The 24,169-nt window shown below is 41.2% G+C and overlaps 1 protein-coding gene across 1 annotated transcript in view; it reads right to left on the reverse strand.

The window, feature by feature from the left end:
• Positions 1-19,991, reverse strand: part of PROM1 (prominin 1) — a 97,792-nt gene extending 77,801 nt beyond the window's left edge. Inside the window, exon 1 of the mRNA XM_021710806.1 lies at positions 19,584-19,991. Coding sequence (XP_021566481.1) covers positions 19,584-19,803 — 220 coding nt within the window. The 5' untranslated portion in view covers positions 19,804-19,991. The remainder of the gene's footprint in view (positions 1-19,583) is intronic.
• Between the last annotated feature and the right edge of the window lie 4,178 nt (positions 19,992-24,169).

Below are 24,169 nucleotides of genomic sequence, written 5' to 3' on the forward strand. Positions count from 1 at the left end.
TTCTTTCCACTTAAACACAAAACAAGCCAACTTCTGTGGCAACTATATCTGTGCCTGCTTATTAGCTATGGCCTTGGAAATCCTGCAGCCAGTGTGGAGATGAAAAGGAATGTTTTACGATAGCTGAGCCTGAGCCCTCGTGAGCCTCCACTGAGAATGCCAGGCTAAATAAAGTTTCCTTGACAACCGAAGACACACCCATCCTTTCTTCCCCTATTATTGCTATGTCTCCATGTCTCCAGCCTTATTCACTGCACTCCCTGAGCTCAGCTCAGGCCACTCACAATCACCATCAAGTCCTTGGAAAATAATGAAATATGCAGGTTTCCCCCATTCCTGTTACATGGTATCAGAATGCTTCTGATACAACAGAAAGCTCCCTAATGAGTGGAAAAGAAATGATAGAAATAGAACATCACCATTTAGCAACCACAATGGTGGTTGATTAAGGCAAGAATAACTGATGGATGCTGAAAGCACTAGGCAAATAACTACTGAGGAACAGGATTAGATATCAGAAATCTGGACAACACCACCTTAACCAAATAATCCAACTTAATTTCACCAACAACAAGACAAAATGACACCATGATGTGATACACTGAGGACACATCATTTGTGTAGTACCCCGACAAGATACTTAATTTGAAAAAAACTATTAAGAACATCAATGGGAAATTTGAGAAATGTAAACATTAACTGCATAGTAGATGAAAGTGTTATAATAATGTCAAATGTCTTGAAGTTCATATTTCCCTGTGGTTATGTAGGAGGATTTATGAAATTCATGCTGAAGTACTTGATGGTGTGGGAAAGGATTAATAATTGATGAATCTAGGTAGAGGATAAACAGGTGTTCACTTGTACGGTTCTTGCAATATTTCTAAAGGTTTTAAGTTACTTAAAATAAAAAATTAAAACAAAAAAATTTCTGGACTTCTTTCCATCTTTTTCTGCAACCACTTTCTCTTTTTCAAACTCTGCTTCCCATTAGCCAGTTAACCAATTTTCCTGGTCTATCAAGTTCAAAACTTTTTGACTCAGTTTTGGAGAGTCAAAGCATTTTGTGGTTGTTTTTTTTTCTTCCTTGTTGGGATTCTGATTCAAGGGAAAGAAAGAAACAGTAAAATGAGGATTGAAAAATGTGAGTATTATACCTAATAATGATAATTAAGAGTAAAAAATTAAAATTCTTATTAATTTTGGCAAGTTGGTAACGATACTGTGGGTAGTAGGTAATGTCCATATTCTTTAGAAATGCACATTGTGGTGAAAGGGAAGATGATGTCATGTTGGGTTTGCTTTAAATGCTTCAGCAAAGAAAATAGAAAGAGAAAAGAAGATAAAGAAAATTTTTTAAAAATCAGGCAATTTCTTCATCTGGGAAAATGGGGATCCACTGTATCCTTCTTTGAGTTTTGGGAATTTTTTATTGTAAACAATGTATAGGACACCTCACCGCCCTCATATTCTATCGTTTAATTTCAAGCTTCATCACATCTAACCAATTTTTAATGAAGTCACCCACTAATTATTCCTTTGGCCTCGCATCTCTCTTCTATTCCATCCTGTGCTATACAGCACTGTTAAGTTAATCAGTCTATAACCCCCTTTTACGTGGCCTCCCCAATTTACTTTAAAGCTATCCACAATGTAATCCTACCCTCAAATCAAGTAAGTACAGGCTTTGGAGTCAGAGTGACCAAACATACATCTTGATTTACCCAGACAACCCTAATTTGCATTTGTTGCCCTGACATAATCATTGCCGGTACTCTTAAAATGTCAAGGTTTGTATGACAAATATATAATGTCATGTTCAAATTCCAGTTCAGACACTTAGTGCTGTTTATCCTTAGCAAATTATTTAACTTCCCTGGGTCTCAATTTTCTCATTTGTAAAATGAAGGTAATAATGCTCATCTTTTAAAAATAATGTGTGAAAAGCCCTTAGTGAGAAGTCCAACACATAATAAGCAATTAACGGACAGTTGCTATAATTATGTCTCCCTTCAAACCAGACCCCTCCAATCTAGCCAGATCCCTGGGCCTTTAAGACATGTCTTGTTCATGTTCCTCCTGAGCCTCACAGATGCTATTCCCCACTCAACCAAAATCTTTAAAGCTAAAATGTGATATCCTCAGTTGACTTTCCTTATCACTAAAAACCTACAACCCATAACTCGCTTGAGACATTCAAGGATCCACTGGCTTACACATTCCGCAGTCAGCAGTTCAAGTACAGGCCTGAGAAAATAGAATCACCAGAAAATGCTGCAACCAGATTTTTGGAGTCTGCCACATAACAACCATGGTGGGAGAGGAGGCCAAGGGGATCTTTAAAATGCAGGGTAGTGGATGCTCACAAAGGAAAGTGGGCCCTGAGAATGTACACAAGAATATATTCACTCATGCACACAACAAATATTTATTGGGCACTTGCTGTATTCTAGGCACTATTCCAGGCTCTGGCAATACAGTATTTAAAAGGTTAACAAAATTAATAGAGCACCCCCTCAAGATGTTTCGATTCCTTAAGTGAAATAAACCAATATTTACTCTAAGATAAAATAATCGCTATAAAGAAAGATAAAGCAAGGTAAGATGGGTTGGGAGGTGGGAGGTAGGAGACGTTCTCTCTGAGATGACACTTAAGCAAAGACTGGAGTGAAATGAGAAACAAGCCAGGCAGATGAGCGGTCCAGGCAAGGGAACAACAGTCAGATGGAAAGGGTGTGATCCAGCACAGTGCCGGGCATGTTCCAGAGAGAGCAGGCCAGCTGGTGTCGCTGTTACAATGTTCAAAGGCTACCACTGTACACCACTCCCCAGTCTCTCTGTACATTACAATGGAGGCCTTGGGCATGGTCTCAGTGATTGGCTGCCTCAGCTGGGGGAGGACATCCCTGATGGAGAGAAGGGAATAGATCTGAAATACACACAGAGGAGAACATCCGGTTACCTTGCAAGCAAATGAGTTGTTAGCAAGACTGGCTTGCTCCCTATTTTTGCAATGCACCTCTTAGGAAGCTTTCATTTCTGAAGTCAGAGAGCTATTCACTTGAATTTCAGAAGGGGGTATTCATTTCTGCTTAGTTTTATTTCCATGCAAAAGTTATATTTGGAATGGCTCTTTAAAGAAATGCAATTCCTCGCCAGGCAGGCATCAGGAGATTCAGTCATTTACACCACAGTAGATCTGGCACATGAAACACAGCATGTCACAATCAATTGTCCTCCTAGAAGCCGGCTGTCCAGATCTCATTAGGCTGAGCTTCTGGGTCAGCCAATTTCCAGGAGGATATTAAAACATATACAACCTCTTCTTCCCCAGGATACAAGACCACTGACTCACATCAGGTTCAAAGAGCCTTCATCTTAATTAATAAACATGTCTTATTTCATCAGTGACATCATCAGATTGAAACATTTTAAATCGCAATTCCGGGACTTAAGAGATTCCAGCATAAAAGTAATGAATGCTAAAGAAATATCAAATATAATAGTCATATCACCACTTTTTGGCTCTCAGAGTTGACGAAGAAGTTTCTTCTCCACAGGATTATAAAACAGAAGCCTTGTCTCTCAAGCTATTTTCTGTAAACTAATAGCCACTCTCCTTGCAAGGCTAAAGAAACTTCTTTCATCTAGGCTGGGGAGACGAGGAGGAGGAATCTTTCCCATCTTCTTCTTCTAGTTTTAAATTATCTGGTTCTCTTTTTTCAATCCCAGTCAACCTTTTAGGATTTTTATTTTTATTCATATTCTGCCTAGGCTTACAGAGACATGCAAAACTATGATAATACAAATAAGAAGAAAGCAAGCACAGGAACATAAGAGGGAACTTATGAACTCTAAGCAGGCAGATACTCTATCTAGCTCATGATAGGTCCATCTCCCCCAGCACACCATGCAGTCCTTCCATTTCCACATACATAACATAGAAATGATGTCCACCTCAATAGACAATAGGCAAAGTTCAGCAAGATTTTTCTGGCGGAAGGATCGCCAGAGCCCAGCAGGTTGAGGCTGTGATGGCCGGGAGCAGCCACTGCACTCCAGTCTGGGCGACAGAGTGAGACTCCAACTCAAAAAAAAAAAAAAAAAAAAATTTCTGCATTTTCTGATGTAGGAATAAACTGGTTCAAACTTTATGGAGTGCCATCGGGCCATATCAATCAAAAGTGTAAATTCATAAAATTATAAATTGACCCAGCAACAGTATAAAGTAAAAAGCTTGGCATAGGGTGTAGTTTGTGCCAACAAAGTCCTGAAACCAAAATGTGAGGAAATACATCTGCCTCTGAATAAGTCATGACCAAGACTCACTTTTAAAGACTTCCATGAACAGAGGTGCATGGAAGCTGTTTCTAGGTATTTACCCTACATCTATGCTTGCCCATTTGTGAAATTACTAAAGTTATTTGGGATAGTGTTTGTAACAGGAAAATGGTGGGAATGAATGGATAAATAATAAACAACCCTGCAGCAATTTAAAAAAAGAATAGTCATAAGACTTTTCACAGTAAATCAATAAAATGAGGGGCTCTTTGTGTACTAATATAAAATAATGACCAGGCTGTATGTTTAAAAAGAAAGTAAGATGCCAAGTAATAGACACAATATGCTATCATCTGCACAGAAAAGACCATGTACACATATTGGCTTATATATGCATAAAACAGGTCTGAAAAGACAGATACACACAAACCCTGATAACAATGGTTGCCTATAAAGGAGCGAGCTGGGCGGCTGAAAACCAAGAATAGGATGGAGGTGTCACACTGCATATCCTTTCAGTACCTTTTAGGTTTTGAGTAATATATTAAGTACTTTTTAGATTTTGGTGAGAGGTTGGAACAAATCAAAGAGGAAAAATACCAGTAATTCAACTGAAAAATGAATAAAGACAAAAACAGGAAGTTCTTTGAAAAAAAGTACAAATGGATAAAAGGATATGACTCACTCATGATTAAAGATATATAATTTCAAGCACAATTTTCTTCTAGGACACGTCAGATTGGCAATGATAAAAAAAAGTCTTCAAAACCAAGACTGGAAAATGTGTGGGAAAATAAGCATTTTCATGCACTCATACTGGGAGTACAAATTGATATATAAATTAGAGAACAATGTGATAGTACCAATCAAAACTGTAAATGTACATACCATTTGCCACAGTAATTTCTAAGAATTCCTTCTATGTGTTTTACTCATCCAAGTATGCAAAGACAGATACTCAAAATAGTCTTTGAAGCAGTGTTTGAAACAGTGAAAACTAACAGCAATCCAAATATTCATTAATAAGAGTGAAATGAATTGTCCAATCAGTGGAGTGCTGTGCCTCAGTTAAAAATGTGAGGGGAGAGACCTAAAATCATCAGTAGAAAACAGGATAAACACAATATGGCCCAGACACACAATGGTACATCAGAGCACAGCTCGAATGAATAGACTGGATCCATGGGTTTCAAGATGGGTAGAAACCAAAGCAATAATGGTAAGTGGGAAAAGATATAGACATAAAACAATACTCCATGGAAAAACACGCACTGGGAGGATAGGAGTTTCTGTGAAGAAGGAAGGAAGGAATAGGATTCGGGATGGTATGTGAAGGGAATTTCAGTGTTGTCAATAATGCTTTTCTTTTTGAATTTTAAGCACCCTGACTGCATTTCAATCTGGCATTGAGTATACTCCAGATGTTTTATGAAATTTTTCTCTACATTCGCCTGCATTTCTTTAAATTAAAGAGAAATGAAATGGATATTTGGAACTGTCTGCTAGATATGTTTTCAAAGCAAGACACAAAAGAGCATGTCAGATAACTCATTTTGAACAACAGTATGTGTGCATGTGTGTGTCTCCAAAACACTTTATGGATGTATATTCCTCTGAGCCTAGAACAGAGCCTGACACTTGGTAAGCTGTCACTAGGCATCCACTAAATGAAACAATGAGTGAACGAATACATGAGTGAATGGACTGCTACATGCAAAACATGTTAGCGATCATTATCTCTGAAGAGTGGAGTGGGTTATTTTACTTTTCCATTTTTATACGTGAAGTACTATTTGCTCTTTCCCCAACATGCACGCATATTGCTTTTGCATTTAAAAGCAAATTTAGCTGTACATTATTTTAATGAATATTGGGCCAGCCACAGGGGCTCGTGCTCAAAATTTGGGAGGTTGAGGCTGGAGAGGGGTGCAGGGGTAGGAGGAAGGCAATGTTTGAGCACAGGAGTTTGAGATCAACTGGGCAACACATAATTTTACACATAATTTTACAACTGGGCAACACATAATTGTCTCTACATAATTTTTTTTTAATTAGCCAGGTCTGGGGGACGTGCACTTGTACTCCCAGCTACTCAGGAATCTGAGATGGGAGGGTCACCTGAAGCCAGGAGTTCCAAGTTGCAGTGAGCTATGATTGCACCACTGCACTCCAGCCTGGGCAGTAGAGCAAGACCTTGTCTCTAAATAAATAAACACACAAATGAATACATAAATATTGGACATGAAAGCGACATATATAATTGAACTCAACTGATGATTTAGATTTGATTCCCTTCTCATTTCAAGTATCCCCAAGAGCCCTTGTCACCTTGGTCTGAATCACATAGGGTGTTCCCCACATCACAGCTGTTCCTTGCCCTTGAGCTCTTTACAGATACTTAATTACTATTAGGTTTGGAAATCCCATTGGCTAAAAAGGTTACAAATGTGAATTTTCCCATGAAGTAAAAAGCAATAATCTTGAAAATAAATATTTAAGTCTCTCAAATATAAATAGCTATCACAAAGTCCATGCACATTGAATTCTACAAGAAAAGCAGAGTCACCCACTGGAGTTGTATAAAATGAATCATCAGGATTTGAAGAAAAGAGAAATGCATGAACTGTTGACAATAGAGAAACAACAGCAACAAAGTATCCATCCTGACAGTAAGAGAAGCTCTAGAAGAAAATTTAAAAGCAGAGCAACAAGCTCTAGAAAGGATCATGGCCCTGAGGGTTTTACAGTATGATAAATCAGTGGCATTATCCCTGTGATGCTGGTATTCAAGAAAGTATATATAGCAAGTACTTGACCTTTGTTGAGTGATTGGAGAAATAAATTGGCGGGGGGCGGGGGGAATACTCTTTTTAAAAGTTCAAAATTACCAAAACAAAAGCAAGCAATTATGAAGGCTCCCTCATGTAAGGCACCATTGACTTCAATGAGTTTATAATGCAAAGACTGGAAAGCGCAATTAAACATGCAATAGTAAACAATGTGTCTATAATACAGGAAAAGTACAGATAAAATGATGACATGACAGGAACCAGACTGCCAGAATAGACATCAGGTGAGCAAAATTTTAGAGAAACAAGAGGAGTTTGCCAGGAGGCAAGTGGAGGAAAGGGGGAGACAGAGGATCACTTGGGTCTGATCTTGAGGGAAGCTAGGTCACCAAGCCAGGCATGGAGTGAAGTGAAGGAAAAGCAGCTAGAATTATCCTTGAAAATCCCTTCAGTCACTTGTCTCATGCAAGCAGGGGCAGTTCTTCTTTTAAGGATTAATGGAGGTTGTGGCTTCTTCGGTTAACTACTACTTGATCTAGCTGTAGGAAACGGTGGAAAGAATCATGAGTGCTATGTAAGTTATTTCTCTCTATTTTCCTTTCCAGCACACAGAGTTGTCTCTACATGATCCAATGCACAGTGTGACTCAGATGTATGTAGAGACGTAGAGCTGAGACTCTGGCAAATAAAGTCGACTTTCTTGGCAGATCAGATGACTAGGCCATCAGCTCCTGCCCTCAGAAAACATGACTGCTTTCTGTCCCGCACTGCGAGGTGAGTACCCTACCAGATGTCCTTAGCCCTCTGCAAATACCAGTTCATTTACCCACAAACAAGTGAATTAGTTTGCCGGTGTTGTTGTAACCAAGTACCACAACTGAGTGGCTTAAACAACAGAAATGTATTGTCTAACAGTTTGGAGGCTGGAAACCCAAGATCAAGGGGTCAACACAGCCATCCTTCTAGGGAAGGATCTGTTTCAGATCCTGCCGAGTTTCTTGGTAGTTACTCAGCTAGTGGCAGCATAATCTTTGCATGTCATTCTCCTATATGTATCTGTCTCTAAATTTCCCTGTTCAAAAGGAGTACAGTATGACCTCAAAGCAATTCATCTGCAAAGACCCTATTTCCAAATAAGGTCACATTCTGAGGTACCTGTAGTTAAGATCTCCACATATGAATTTTGGGGGGGCACAACTGAACCCAAGCAAATTGAGTTTGCTCCAAAGCCTCTTTCTGTCTCTTTAAGTATGATAAGCACAATCATTAACATAAAATAAATATCAAACAAATTGAAAAAATATGAACATAACACAAGTAAGTATTAAAAACTAAGCCAAATGTTCTATAAAGACTTATTAAAGACCAGTCATTTGGATGAAATTATTTGGGGGTAAATTGTAAAAGCCTTGGGAGAAAAAAAAAAAAACTAAAAATCTAGAGCTCTGAACAAGTGTTTTAGTTTTTGCTACACTTCAAAAAAAAATTTCAAAGGATGCTTTCTGAGTGTGATTTATATAAGAAACACTAATTTTGAAACTTCAAACAATTAACTCCTAGTACAAACAAATTTTACCCTTGGCCCTATATCAAGAGATTGGTGAATGTTTTAAGTTCCTTGCTTTAAAAACAAAAAACAAAAAACCCTTTTTTAAATTTAGGCAACACTCTATTAGGAACAGACAGGGAAAAATACCCAAATATAAAGTTAAATAAAAAATTCAAGTACAAAATATGAAAAGTATTCCATTTTTTTTCTTACATTTCAATATATTTGAGAGTATGTTTGTGAATGATTTAGGGCATGTTAAGAATGAATCTAGACAGTGATTATCAGTGCTACTAACATCACAAACAGAGGTACAATCAGACATTATCCATCTACTGATGCAAATGTATGACACCATCTATAAATTGTTTTTGCACCAAAAATAAACCTGAATCTGATCTATATAAGTACTAGTTACAGGAAATGCAGAGGACAAAGGAACATGATAAAGAACACCATAAAGATACACTCAGAAAAGTTCAACCTGGGGGAAATACAATGGGAAAAGCAGGTTGGTTCTTCAACCCATAAATTCCAAGCGGGAATATGCCACGGAGGGGCATCCAAGAAATCAAAATTAGATGTGTGAAAAAAAATCAACAAACTCTAATGTATGAACATTATTTGTATTCTTAGTCAAACAAACTTACTTTTAAAAATGCATCAAGGAGAAAAGCAATAAATCTGAAAACTTCCTGAATATCTGATTATATCAGAGACTTATTAACTTTCTACAACGTAAGAGTTTTGTATAATTTTTAGAGACACCATACTAAAATATTTACAAATGAAATGACAGAACAACTGGGATTTGCTTCAAAATAAAAAGGAATGGGGAAGTGAACAGAGGTATAACTAGAATAAGACTGGTCATGAGTTGAAACTTGTTGGAGCTGAGTGATGGGTACATGAGGGCTCAGACTCTCCTTTGTACTTATCTAAATTCTCTGTAATATGTGTTTTTAAATAGTTTGGTTGGCATATACACTGCGAAATACTATTTTGGTAGTATTACTAAAGATGAAATTGCGGCACTACCCTCATGTACACCCAACAGAAATGTGTACATACAGTAGCCAAAAGACATACAGAAAAACCTTCATGGAAGCAATGTGCAAAATGGCCACAACCAGAAAATTTTCCAATTCCAAGCAAGTAAGAAGGATAGTCAATTGTGGTATATTCACATAGTAGAATAGTGTAAGAATGAGAGTAAGTATTGACAACTACAAGTGACAATATGGATGCATCTCAGAAAACATTGAGGAAAAGAAGCCAGAAACCAGAGAGTATATACTGTGTTTCCACCAAGATAACTAATCTACACTCTTAGGTTGAATAGTGACCAGGAAACAAGAGAGAGTCCTTCTGGGGGATGGTTCTTTTTCTTGAACCGAGTGCTAGTTACATGGATGTGAACTATGAAAAGTCATCCAACTGTAAGTTTATGCATGCTTTTCTGTACGCATATTACACTTTTTCATTAAAATTATCAGACTTTTTAAATTTAACAAATAGGAGATTCTGATTTAGTAAGTGTGGGATGGAACCCAAGAATATGCAATTCTAACAAGCTCCCTGGCATGTTAATGCTGTTGGCCCAAAGGCTATACTTTCAGTAGCACTGAGCTAGGCCACTCGTGTCCAGATCCACACAAGAATGTCCAGAAACAGGCTCAGTGGCTAATGCATACTCCCCATGGCTTCCTTCATGTAGCTCTGGCCAGCCTGAGTGATGCCTGCTCTCCATCACCGCAACAGCATGACATTGCAGAGCCTGTCTGTCCTATGTCTCTTAACTACTCCCCAGCTCACATTCTCATAACCTCCCAGACACGCAGGGCTCCCTCACTGCTCCCCAGACCACGTCCTGTGCACCTCTGTCTCAACTTGCATCATTCAGGCCTCAGTTCCCTCTACCTGGAGTGCTCTCTGCATCTTCAACACTTCTACACATTCACAGTTCAACTCGAATGCAACTTCCTATAGGAAGTCTTCTCTGATTGTCCCACAGTATCTAATCTCTCCTCTGGACACGAGCACACCTTTCATAACTCACAGTGAGCATGGCCCAGCCGGCCCTGTGTCACAGCTGGTCACGGAGATTGTAAGTGGGGATGCCCTCAGCTGCGTGTCGGTCTTTTGAGAGTAGGGGAAGCTAGTGAATGCCATTTGCCAAACACCAGGCTTGGCACCCAGCAGGTACTCACTACACATCTGCAAAAGTGAACCAAGCACTTGGAATCAATCAGGTTTCAATCTGGTTCCATTGCTTTTGAAAAATATGACCTTGGGCATATTGCTTAATATGTCTGAGCCGCATGGGGTTACCAGGAGACCTAAGAAAGAATCTAATAGGAGCAGGAGGTTGAATGGTGGCACCCAAAACTACAGATGCAGGTCCTAACCCCCGAACCTATGAACGTGACTTTATGCGGACAAAAGATATTTACAGATGTAATTAATTATCTTGAGATGAAATCATCATGAACTTGGAGTGGGCCCTGAACCCAATGGCACGAGTCCTTAGAAAAGAATGAGAAGGAGATTGGGGCCAGAGACACAGAGATATCTGGCCATGTGACGATAGGCAGAGATGGGAGCGACACTGGCATCCTGCCCACACCTTGATTTTACACTTCCTGCCTGCTGAACTGTGACTGAATAAATTTCTGCAATTTTAAGCTACCTGATTTGTGATCATTTGTTACAGCTGTCCTCGGAAACCAATAAACCAAGGGTCAAATACATTTTCTTTTGTCCATGTCATAACCAAGACTTGAGGCTAATTTGAAAGCTTTTAATAAATATGAATTTTTTTTTTTTTTTAATTTTTTAATTTTTTAATTTTTTGAGTTGGAGTCTCACTCTGTCGCCCAGACTGGAGTGCAGTGGCCGCTCCCGGCCACCGTAGCCTCAACCTGCTGGGCTCTGGCGATCCTTCCGCCTCAGCCTTCCAAGCAGCCGGAATTACAGGCATGCGCTACCACGCCCGGCTGATTTTTTGATTTATTGTAGAGATGAGGTCTCGCTGCCCAGGCGGGTCTCGAACCCACGGGCTCAGGCAATCCACTCACTTCAGCCTCCCAAAGGCGCGGGATTACAGGCTGAGCCACAGAGCCTGGCTATAAATATGAATTTTATACATTCATATTTTATTTGACAAGCTTGTACATAGCACCTAGTATCTGCCAAACACTATTCTAAGTGCTTTATAAATATTATTTATTTAAATAAATATTACGATGACCCAAAAAGTAGGTGTTATTTTTTTTTCCATTTTACAGAGGAAAAACTAAGGAACGGAGAGTTATATATAACTTGCCCAGTGTCCCAGAGCTAGCAGATTTCAGAGCCAGGATTCAAACCCAGTCAGTGGCTCCAGATTCACTCAGAGTGTGGGGCTCCTTTCTGAGTCCAGATCCCAGGCAAGCAGAGGGCATGTGACAGGCGGCCTGCACCATCTCTCCTGGTAAAGTCCACCTTGCTATTGGCTCTGACCTGGCACTACCCTGCACAGACCACACTTTCTGGTTGCTTCTCCAATGGCAGATCTCAAGACGTCATTTCTGCTCAACTCCCACGGACAAGTGCTGTTTAATACTGCGGTGGCTTTATCCAACAGCTGCTAGGTGGCATCTCTGTATTTACATTCATACTTAATCTCCTGTTTCCTGCATATAGTTGAAAGTCCCTGGAAAGGATGTCATCACTGGAGATCAGCAGAGCAGGAAGCTTTTCTTCTGGTGTCTTTCCTGGGACATTTCCCAGCCATTCACAGCCTGTCTCTATTATTTACATATGGAAAGATAGGATCGTATTTCAGGGGGTTTTACAGACAAGGTTATAGGATAAAAGTCTACAGGAAGAGTTTTCCTAGCCAGTTTGGCTACGAAAGCTGCCCTATGAAGCTGAAGACATACATGGATTGAGAAACCCTGTTGTACTCTACAGAGACGTCACGTCACCTTCCACCCAAACCAACCCAGCACTCACAGGTCCCTGGTGACATCAAACAAAATCTATAAAACAGATCTCCTCTTCCATGGAGGCAACATGGGGCAACACCGGGGAGCAGAATCCACACTTGGGGGTCTCAGGGCCCTGGGTAAAAAACTCTCGCTTGGCCTCCTAGTTGTCTCTAAGCCTCACTTTCCTTATCAGCAAAATAAAAGTGACCTGGACTCTAAAGCTAGCCTGCCTGGATTCAGACCCTACCTCTGCCACTGACAGTTGCAGGATGCAAGGCAAGTTATTTGGTTCTCTGAGCCTCAAAGTCCTCTTCTGTAAAATGAGATAATAACAGCACCTAGCTCACAGAGTTGTTGACTTACCTAAATCTCTTAATACTATTTGCTATAATATTGTTTGCTACGATGACTGTTAGGATGACAGCTGTAAGCTGCCCAGTGGAGTGACTGACATGGGAGAGGGAGGAACTGCAGAAATTTATTTATTTGCCCTGTGACCTAATTTATGGCTAGGCCCGTTGAAAATGAGTCCCATGTTTTAAAGGCAACAATGCCGGCTTTGTCTGAATTAAGTTCTACCTGGATGTCAGCATAGACACGCCTATTTGGCTGTCCACCAGGTCACCCCTTTCCTGGAAACAGCTCCTCTCCGCCTCTGAGGCCCCAGTGATAGTGATGGCTTTTAGCGGCAAGGCCCACATAGATGACCCTGGTCATAGTTATTCAATGGCTCCACAGTTGGCAATTGGATCTCCCTGGGAATTTAGAAGTGGGACGGCAGGGAAAGAACTCCCAGTCACCCTCCAAGAAGCAACCTGGTTCTCCACCCTGAGGATTGTAGGAGTAGGGGAACCAGAGGAAGAAAGTAGGGGGGGCACAGTGTAGATATATAGAGAGTAGCCAAGGTAGTGGAGAGTGAGGTCTAGTTCTTGGGGCACATCCCTCACAACCTAGAGTCTTGATTATAAACTCCCTTTGACTACCTTGGCTATGTTAAAATAAAAATCACAGGAGGTCACTGTTTTGGACTACACTCCTACACTAGATCCCCAGACCAAACTAAAAACCCCTGCTAAAGTTCCAAATGACCAAACCAAAACTAAGTTGTTATCGGGTCTTCCGAGAAATCCAGAGAGATGGCAGCCTAATTTCCCCCAACATGCCAGTTTCAGTTGGCATGAAAATGAAATTCCTTTTGTTTTAATCCTTAGCCTGAAGTTACCTGAGTAATCCATCCGTTATTTCTCTATTGCTCTGTCTACTTGTCCCTGACTTACAAGGAAAGTAACTTGGAAATGGCAAGTTCACTTTTTGCTCTTTGTTTCTGCCTTCTTCAGCCCTCTTTCTATCTATAAAGTCAACCTCCTCTGTTGGACTCACTGCAACACTTATTTTATTTTATGGAATGAAGTTTGCCCAATTCAAGATTTACAAATAAAGCCAATTGAGATGTTTAAACCAAACTTGTTGTAATTTTGTCTTTTTGACAGTTAGTAGGATGGTTACCTGCATTACAGAGAGCTCTCATACTTACTATAACATGGTGATAGCATCTCAAATTCCATGGATACTGAGCTTAACTCCTCTCTATTTCCACCAATTTACTCAACTGCACTCCCATGCACCAAATACCAGAAGCAAAGCAGATTAGCCTAAAATGCTTTTAGAAATAGGTCAACCATCCTAAAATCTCATTCTAAAAATATGCCAAAACAGGGCAGAGAATAATTTTAGAGAAGTTCTATAAAACTAAAAAATGGGGGAGATAGCTTCTTTGCTTGCTCCATTGGAGTGGCTCAAATCTAGGTCATAACATATACCAAATTCATCACAGCTACATAAAACTGAAAATCGCAGTACTCATTTGCAACAGATAATCTTCTACAATGGTACTTCTAATGAGCAAAAATTACTATTTTCCATATTAATCCATGGTCATTTTAAAAGGATCACAGTAAAATAAAAGGGAAACAAATTACCCACAAGGTAGTTGTAGTTTGTAGGAGACATAACTAGTCCTAGAGAGGGGAGTTTCTCAATCTATTATAAGTCAGTGTGTACCTTGGACATGTAATCTCTTTCAGATTTAGTTCTCCAACCTGAAAAGGAGAGTATAAAAAATACCACCACCTACCAACATCATCTACCTCCCAAAGCTGTTGGAAGTGTTAAAAATAAAACCTTGACAAATTAAATTTAATAGAGTTTAATTGAGCAAAGAACAATTCACAAATCAGGAAACACCCAGAACCAGAACAGGTTCAGAGACTCTGAGGCTGCCACATGGTCTTATAACACTTATGGGTGTTAAAAGAAAAGTGACATGCAGAAAATGGAAGTGAGGTACTGAAACAGCTGAATTGGTTACAACCCAGCGTTGCCTTAGTTGAGCATAATTTGAACAGTTGGCTGCCTGTGACTGGCTGAAACTCGGCTGCTGTGATTGGCTGGGACTCAGCTTCTTTGTTACAAGAGTAAATTAGTCTGTTTATGCATCCAGTTAGGTCACAGTTCACTATGAATGCAGAAATCTTTAGGTTGAACTTAAAATAAGTGAGGAGGCAGCTTTAGGCTAAATTTAACAATTTCCCCACTTTTGATCAACCTCTCAAAACTGAGAAGTTAGTCGATTTTAGTCAATTAGTCCAAGTTGAGAGGGTGGTCGGTTTGGTCAATTTTGAGAGGGAGGCCAAATACTTAAGCACTGAAGTCACTTTGTCACCACCTTAAGTGGACTTGTTTCACCTCAAATCCCACTGGAAAACAGCAGAACAATGGGTTTTGTGAGGTGGAAACAAGGAAACTGAACAACAGAAAGAAATCTGGTGGGTTATTTCACGTTTTTGTTTTGTTTTGTTTTGTTTTTTTAAAGGTTACAGCAAAGTGGATTTCCTTATTATGCTGGACTCTGTTTTCAGGCGGGAAGAAAAAGCCAGTCTTTTTAGAATCAAGCTATCTGCTTCCTTCAAGTTTCAGTTCGATTATGTCACATTTAGCATGAGGGACTCCAGTTTGGTTTGGTCTGGTCTGTTGGGGCCTAGAGCAGAAACTCAGTCCAGAACCAAGACCGATGATTTCGTTTAACAGGAGAATCAAATGAGCTAACACTTAACAAAGCAAGCTTTACAGCAGATACTAGGAACAGCAGAAAAGAACAAAGAAACAGAGAAAATCAGGAGCCTGTTAAATGTAGACGTTTTTGTGGAAGAGTAAAGACCACTCAGTAAACTAGCGTTGAATCTGAGCCCTGGCTTCTCGACCCCGCTCTGCTACGGTTGGGCATGCCAAAAAGACACAGCCCACTTAGTCTCAAAAGTCATGAGACTGTTTCTTATGAGGCAGTTCCATACAGAATGTTCTGAGGGGGCAACAACAAGGACATTTCAATGATCACCCCCCCCGGAAATGCATTCTTATTCCTAAATCCCCTACCGAATGACCGATCTTGGTTAATTCTTCCTCTCAAATAATAAAGTTAGCAGTAACTACAACTAATGAGAGTTTTTCTCTGTGCCTTTCAGGCATGGATTTAAACATAGGTTTCACATACATTATCTCATGTAGCCCTCACAAACAAAAGCTATAAAGTGGGCTATGATGACAGTCATATTGCTTCTAAGAGAAAAGGATGTCTGAAAGCTAACCAACTTGACCCAGATCACCCAGTGGGAGGTAAGAAGTAGGACTTAAACCAAATTCTGGAGGGGCACAGTGGGTCACAACCGTAATCCCAGTAGTCTGGGAGGCCAAGGCAGGACTGCTTGAGTCCAGGAGTTTGAGTCCAACCTAGGCAACATAGCGAGACCTCATCTCTACAAATAAAATAAAATAAAATAAAATAAATTTCAAAATTAGCCAAATGTGGTGGCATGCGCCTGTAATCCCAGTACTTGGGGAGGCTGAGGCAGAAGGATTCCCTGAGCCCAAAAGATCGAGGCTGCAGTGAGCCATGATTGTGCTACTGCCTGGGCGACGGTGTGAGACCCCGAATTAAAATTAAATATTAAATTAAATTAAGAGAGTACAACATTGTTTTAAGTGCAAAATTTGGTAAACCAATTTGGTTGGTCAAACAGAATACAAAAGTGAAAAACTCTCTGTCAGATGGCAAGAAAAGAGGAAGCCCAGGCTGCAGGGCTGTCCCTCCCTCCGTTTTCCATTCTTCAACTTGCACTAGAACTTTGCATTCAAAGCACCTCTACTCTTTTAAATGAAAAATATACTTAAGGGATAGCATCTTCCATGAAAACACTACTCCACAGAGGACTAGTCCTGAAGTCTTCAGTGGTTACTGTACTAAGCTACTCAACCTAATAAACAATAAATAGGAATCCATTGCACACATGTGTGTTCTCTCTCTCCCTCTCTCTCTCCCTTCCCCCCCATCACCTATCCCCCGTCTCCCTTTCTTGGTTTTTTGCATCTTCAGTTATGAGGACATTACCTATGACTCAGTTCCCGTGAAATGCACTGGCCCAAAATGGAAAAATCAAGATTGTCTCACGTATGTCCTCTCCATAGCAAAGCACCCAGTGGACACTTTGAGACTATGATGTCATTAGTAACTGGGTAAAAGAAAATAAAAATAAGCATAAATACATAAAGAAAAAATACTAAAAAAGAATACAAAAAATGGGATGGTAGGAAAAAACCAACACTCTGAGATTCCTCTTTTTTTGTTAAGATGCATCTGTTAAAGTCAATAATACACACACACACACACACACACACACACACACACACACACACACACATACATATACATATTTAGAGCCAGAGCCAGGGTCTTGCTTTATTGGCCAGGCTGCAGTGCAATGGCATGATCACAGCTTACTGCAACCTTGAATTCCTGGACTCAAGAGATCCTCCTGCCTCAGTCACAAGCCACTGCACCTGGCTAAATTCAATATTATATTCTTTAAGCAACCAAATCATTTTTTTCCCAAAGGAGTAATGCTGGTCTTCTGCTGAAACTTTTGGAAGTTTCTACCTCCAAGGTAATAAGTATCCATGAAGGTCAAGAGACAAACTAGGCTAACACCCTCAGATTATGTTAGGATTTAAATTATTTGGATGCCTCCTTCTAGTCTAACAATGTAGTTGGAGTTCAAAAACTTGGAATGCATTAAAAGTTTGTGCAAAGGATGTATTCTAAACTGGTCATCTGAATGAAGGCCTTAAAAAATACTGCTATCACTTATAAAATAAGCATGAGGAAACCTTCCAATGAAAGCTAATGGGATTAAAAGAGAACATATGGAAAGAGATTATGGGATTAACTAATTACATGATATGCCTTAGAATGAGACATGTGAAGCTTTCCGATCTTTTCAAATAAGTCATTGCAAATTCATATTCAATAACTGAATCCTATGCCTTTTATATTAAAACAAAAAAGCAAAGACTAAAAACAATAGTAGGTATTTGTTTATTCAATAATACATTGTCTACAAATAAACTGAGATATCTATTCAGAAGAGTTAATTCATATTCAATGTTGATAATTAAACTCAGTTTATTTCCTACTTGTCTTTTGGATTTCCAAAGGCAGGTCTTTTAAATAGTGTCATAAACAGTAATCATTAGTTCAGAACTCTTGTTAATGACAATGAGGGCTCCAAGTGATATGTTTCATTGAATTGAAATTTTAACTAACAAAAAATTGACAACTACACTTCAAACTGTTTTAATTGCTCAATCTAAAACAAATATTTTAAAATTCAATAAAAATGTATTCTAATTAAAATCTATAAACTCCCCATAATATTTAAACAAGTAATGAGGCTCAAAAATACATCCTCTCTCTCCTTTCCTCGCCCCTCTTTCCCACCTCTCTCTTTCATACCCAAATTCTCACACAAACACAAAAATAAGACCAGCTCAGGGAAACGAATATTACTCCCACCACTTTGGGAGGCAGAAGCGAGAAGACTGCCTGAACCCTGGGGTTCAACGCCAGCCTGGGCAACTTGGCGAGCCCTTGTCTCTACAGTAAATTTTAAAAATTAGCCAGGCATGGAGGCATGCACCTGTAGTTCCAGCTAGTTGGAAGGCTGAGGCAGAAGGATCACCTGAGCCCAAGCAGGTAAAGGCTGTGGTGGCCTCCGCACTCCCAGCCTGGGTGACAGAGTGAGACTCTGACTCAAAAAAAAAAAAAAAAAACCCAAAACCCCAACAAATTTTAAAATCAATGATAGCATTCAAATCTTTACAATTTAAAGAACAAGCTTAGGATAGATAGATCTAACACTGAGTCAGTCAAAAACGTAGGATGCCAAAGCCTAGTAGCAGATACTACACATAGAATGTCTTAATTTTCTTAATCCTGTTTCCACAAACACACACCCCCAAATTCAGATGAGCAGGATAAACAACAGTAAGAAGGCTGACATGGCAAACTGCACTGCACATGAAGAGCAAAGAAGAAGAATAGCACTAGGCCATAAAAACGCCAGCCAGTCAGCACGCTTCTCCTCACATCCAAGCTCTTAGAACTGAAAAAAATACTTAATCAGGAAAACCAGTCTGGAGAGACCGGTCCTTGCTCTAAGCAATGTCAAAATTGCGTTTTGTGGTGGATGGAGGAGAGTTAAATGTTGAAATGCGAATCAGAAGCCAGGTAATTATTAATTTCTCATTTGATGACAATTTGCACTTTTACCTTAACTTCACCCCGATTTTTACCTTTGGTATGTGCCTTAGAATAGTTCGTTGCTCTTTTTTATGTATGAACAACAACAACAAAAACATAAATACCTGGAAAACCAACATAGCAATACAGTTTAATTCTACTTCTTATTACACTCCTGCCAGCCTGTGTAACCTGGTACAAGTTTAATTTCTGCCTAAATGTTTTCTGCTCCTGTGCAGATCAGTCATTTTGAATCTCATACTTCAAAATACCGAATATATTATGCTTGATTGCACTGACATTGAAATACAGTATCTTGGGTGTGTTTGGAGAAAAACCCATTTCCCGCCATGGGCACTTACCTTCGGGGAAAGCACGCGGCTGCACCACGTAGAGAAAGATGTGCACTATTCGATAGAGAATGCCAATGGGCCCCGCTTTGTAGGAATCTTGGGTCTCATAATTCGTTTCAGGCAATTCATAATTCCAAGTCCTAGGAGCATCTGTGGTTGAAGGCTGCCCTCCTGACACGGTGTTTCCGCACAGCCCCAGCAGCAGCAGGGAGCCGAGTAGCAGGGACATAGCTAGCAAGATCCCCCAAACATGAGGTGGAACTGGGCGTCTCCCACCTCAGAGCTTCTGGAAGCCTTGGGAAAGGCAGGAGCGTCTCTGTGCAGACGAGATGCTGTGGGCACAGTCTTCCGGCTGTCCTGGCTTGTGGTGAGGGGCGCAGAAGAATGTTCTCCAAAGGGGTCATTCACTCAAGGCACCATCCCTGGAAGAGAGCAGAGAAGCAGCAAAGTCACCGACGTCCGTAGCCTGCTGGTACCTGGAGCCACACCGAGAGAAGGCTGCAAAGCTTGAGAGCAAGCCCTTCAGCCTAATCCAAGCAGGTGGGTGGAAACCCCACAGCCTGCTCCAAAGCCACTGGGCAGGCGCTGGCCTAAAGCCATGCCTCGAGAAGGTTCTCCCTCCATAGGCCCACACACTCCCCACAGAGACCCTTTACGGGCTCAAAAAACACCAGGTAGTGTGGAGAAGGCTAGGTGGGCTTGGAAACGAACAATTATCAAGTACTGACTACACTCTCCATGCTTCATAGGTAGGAGCTTGTTTAAGTCATTCTCCTAGTTTACAGATGATGGAAGTGAGACAGAAGATTTCAGTGGCTTGTCCAAGGTCATAAGTGACTAACAGTGGGGTCAGAATTTAAATTCAATAGCTTGTCTCTAGAGCGCAAGTTTTAAACACTCCACCAAGACACTGTCTTCACTGAGCCCTCCCTCTCAAGCTCAGTCAGAACCACAACAGCAACTGAAACTGACTGTGTACTTATTTTTTATTTTTTTCCCCCAAGGATGTGTTGTTCTCCCTGCCTCTGGAGATATGTCTTACTTTACCTTATATTCTACTTCTTTGCTTCAAACATTCCCCTCTCTCCATCTCATTCCCAACCCAAACCAGAAGGACATGGTCTCAAGGTCAGGGGCCGAACTAGGTCCCCAAGGCCGTGTGATGCTGGAATCTGTCTTTCTCATAAGCTCATCAAGTAATCCTGATGGAAACCTCGCCCTAAATCACCACCTCCAGGAGCTTAGGAGATGAGAGGCAAGGCAGAGGGAGTCTCTCACCTACCCCTTGGTAGAGGGAGAAAGAAACAGGAATCCTAAAAACAGCTGCCTCTCCGGTGTCGCAGAAGGAATGGAACAGAGAGTGCTCCCAAGGGGAACCCTGTCCTTTCAATCCCCAGAACCCAGCACAGGGCATGACATAAGTCAACGTTTAGTAAGAGCCTGCTGAATATAAAAAATAAATAAACCAAAGTAGCTGATTTCCTTGTACCATTTCACGAGGGTAGGCGAGTCAGCACAGAACCTGAGAACTAGGCTGTACTGTTCTGTCTCTAGAGCAGGAAGCTGTCATTTCGTAAGTTAGATACATACTGACTAACTTTCAAGTAAGTACAGCGTGCTCCTAAAACATACACATTTTACAAGGGGCCAGAAGACCCACTGCCAATATTCCAAGTCAAGGCAAGCTTCAGACACGAGGTGATATTTCATGAGCTATTTGAACAAAGATGTCAATTCATATTTCATCCTCCTAGATATTGCGTCTTCAAACTTCCGTCCCACTCCAATTACTGCTGCCCAGAGCCACCCATGGAATGACCCTATAGTCTTCCTTTATCAAATCATGGTCCGCTCAGGCTCAGATCCTAACCGACTCCCAGAACCAACGTCCTTATTCATCCCTGCTTCCATTTCCACCCTCTGCCACACCCACAATAGCTACCATGACCCTGGTAACTGTTTCCAAAGGGCACCCTTTCAGTATCTACCACACACTCACACACCTCACTCACACCTTATTACCCGCCCCCACAAGACTGGCAGACAGCTAAGCCCGGAGCACAGCAGCTGGAAGGATTAAAGGCTCAGCTGCTAAGAAAGGCTCACTTCCTGTAACGCCACCAAGCCTCAGACAGGGACAGAGAAACAGGCTTTCCAAGCAGGGAAAGGGAAATGCCACATGAAACACGATGCCCATTGCTGCAAAGATGTACGTACCAACTGAGTTAGTAACTGGAGTTGCGTGTCCAAATTTCTTTACATCTCGCTACAAAGTGTAGGTACCTCTTAAAGTAAATTTTAAGAAAATATTAACATCTCACTAATTAGGAAACACTAGACCGTTGATTAAAGTCAAGTCAAAAAGAAGGAGCTTTTCATCCCAGTTTTAATAGGACGTGCCAAAAGAGAAGGTCGGGTATAGACTTATTTATTAACCAGGTCCTGAGAGCTTCTGAGAGCAGCATTTGTATCAGCATAAAATAAGGTGTTAACTTAAAATGCAGATTAGCGGACCCAATTTCCGGGATGAAATTTATTAACCTGCATTTTTTTTTTGAGTTGGCATCTCACTCTGTCACCCAGGCTGGAGTGCAGTGGCACACTCATGGCCACCCCAGCATCGACCTTCTGGGCTCTGGCGATCCTTCCGCCTCAGCCTTCCAAGTAGCCGGAACTACAGGCGCACGCTACCACCCCCGGATAATTTTTTATTTATTGTAGAGGCCAGGTCTTGCCAAGTTGCCTGGCCTGGTCTGGAACCCCGGGGCTAAAGCAATCCACTCACCTCGGCCTCCCAAAGCGCTGGGATTACAGGCTGAGCCACTGAGCAGAGCCTTAATGTGCATTTTTAACAAGTTCCCTGGGGGATTGATTCTTAAGACAACTGAAGTATGAAAATGGCTTCTTTGTTTTTGGAGTACCTGCAGGCCAATTCATGCCACTTTCCAAGGACACTTCAGGTTTCCCAAACACACTGCAGGACAGTAAAAGGTAAAAGCTTCCCAGATACACTTTTACTATTGCTTTGAACTGATCTATACTAGCTGCTGTGAGGGTTCCTGATTTACCCCTGTATGCCCAGGGCCTGGCACACAATAGGCACTCAATAAAGGACTGCTGAAAGAAAATGGTGGGGGAAGAGGACTGACACCAAATGGCCATTTTTACCTGTTTCAAAGTTGAATCAAGCATTTATTTATCAGCAGTGTTATAGCCTGTAGAAGGGACAGGATGGGTGGGTTCTATGTCACCCACAGGATTCTCTGTAGCTGTTTCCTCCAACACAGGCAGCAGACTATCTCCTCACCGGATTCACCCACAGAACAACTAAGCTGCCATTCTGGGGAAGACACCTTGAGACCCTCAACTTTGCAGGCTCGACCCTCAAGGGTTACCCCCTTAAACAGGAACTAGACTCATCATTAAGGCCATCTCACCATTTTCCTGGTTTATGGGGCACAGAGTCCTGGTTTCCACTCCAGTGCACTGAATTTAAACTGGGAAAGGGGCCCGAGAAGTCAGTTTTAAACAGTTTTTAAGTACCTCACATGACTCTGAGACTGGAGTCCAGAGAACTGCATTTCAACACTGGTTTAAAAGTAAACATGGTGAGCAACCAGCTTCATTTCTTCTTTTGATGGGACTTCTCAAAGATCTTTCTTCTTTAAAAGGATCTCTGTAATGGATGTCATCTAGGGTGCTTTTTAGGAGGACTGGGGACGACCCAACTTCTGAGCCCACCTTGGTCAGTCCTGTGGAAGGCAGCCCAGCCTTTCATTGTGAGGCAGCTGAGGTGACCAAACTGTGTGGGGTGGGGGAGGGGTCAGCCATGCTCAACCAATCAGAGGCTTTCTCCTGGGCCTGACCTGGTCACTGAAGCAGGGCAATTTCTAATTCATTCTAGCAATGATGGTAGCTGTGCCAGCAGCTACATCCAGTGTCCCGCGCCAGCAGCCGAAGCCACACACCAATTGGGGATGCTGTGGCATGTCCTGGGTCCCTGAGCCTGGCTAGCCAACCGTCCTGCCACTTCCCTAAGCCACCCAGTAGGCACCCTTCCAAAAAGCCCCTTTTCTGTTTAAAATTACCCAGAACTGGCTTCTTTTGTTTTAAGAAAGCATCCTGGCCCTGTTTTAACAAAGCATCCTGACCCTCAACAAATCTCAAAGATAGCTCTTGGCCCCTGAAAAACTTACTTCCTTTCTATTGTGACCAGCACTAACACAACAATACTTGATTTAAAGTTTTATTCTTTTTAACCCGTCCTTTGATGCACTTGTCTACCTCACTGTACTAAAACACAGAGCAATTGTCTAGCATAGAAATCATAAGGGAAGTCAGGAAAAAAAATATGGGACACGTTAAGCACACAACACACAAAACACACACACACACACACACACACACACACACACACACACACACACAAAACTAAACTAAAGGCACTGCTAAATAGACAGTAGCCCAAGTTTTTGAGACAGGACAGGAGGCTCGGTCCCACTTATTTCCTCTGTGACAATGACAGTTGCTTACATTCCAACCTTCTTTTACCATCTATGAAAAGGGCGATTTCGCATGGGGTGGGGGGGGTTAGC

Source organism: Carlito syrichta, unplaced genomic scaffold (genome assembly GCF_000164805.1).
Source record: "Carlito syrichta isolate Samal-C Ts95f unplaced genomic scaffold, Tarsius_syrichta-2.0.1 Scaffold301555, whole genome shotgun sequence".
Classification (NCBI taxonomy): Eukaryota; Metazoa; Chordata; class Mammalia; order Primates; family Tarsiidae; genus Carlito; species Carlito syrichta.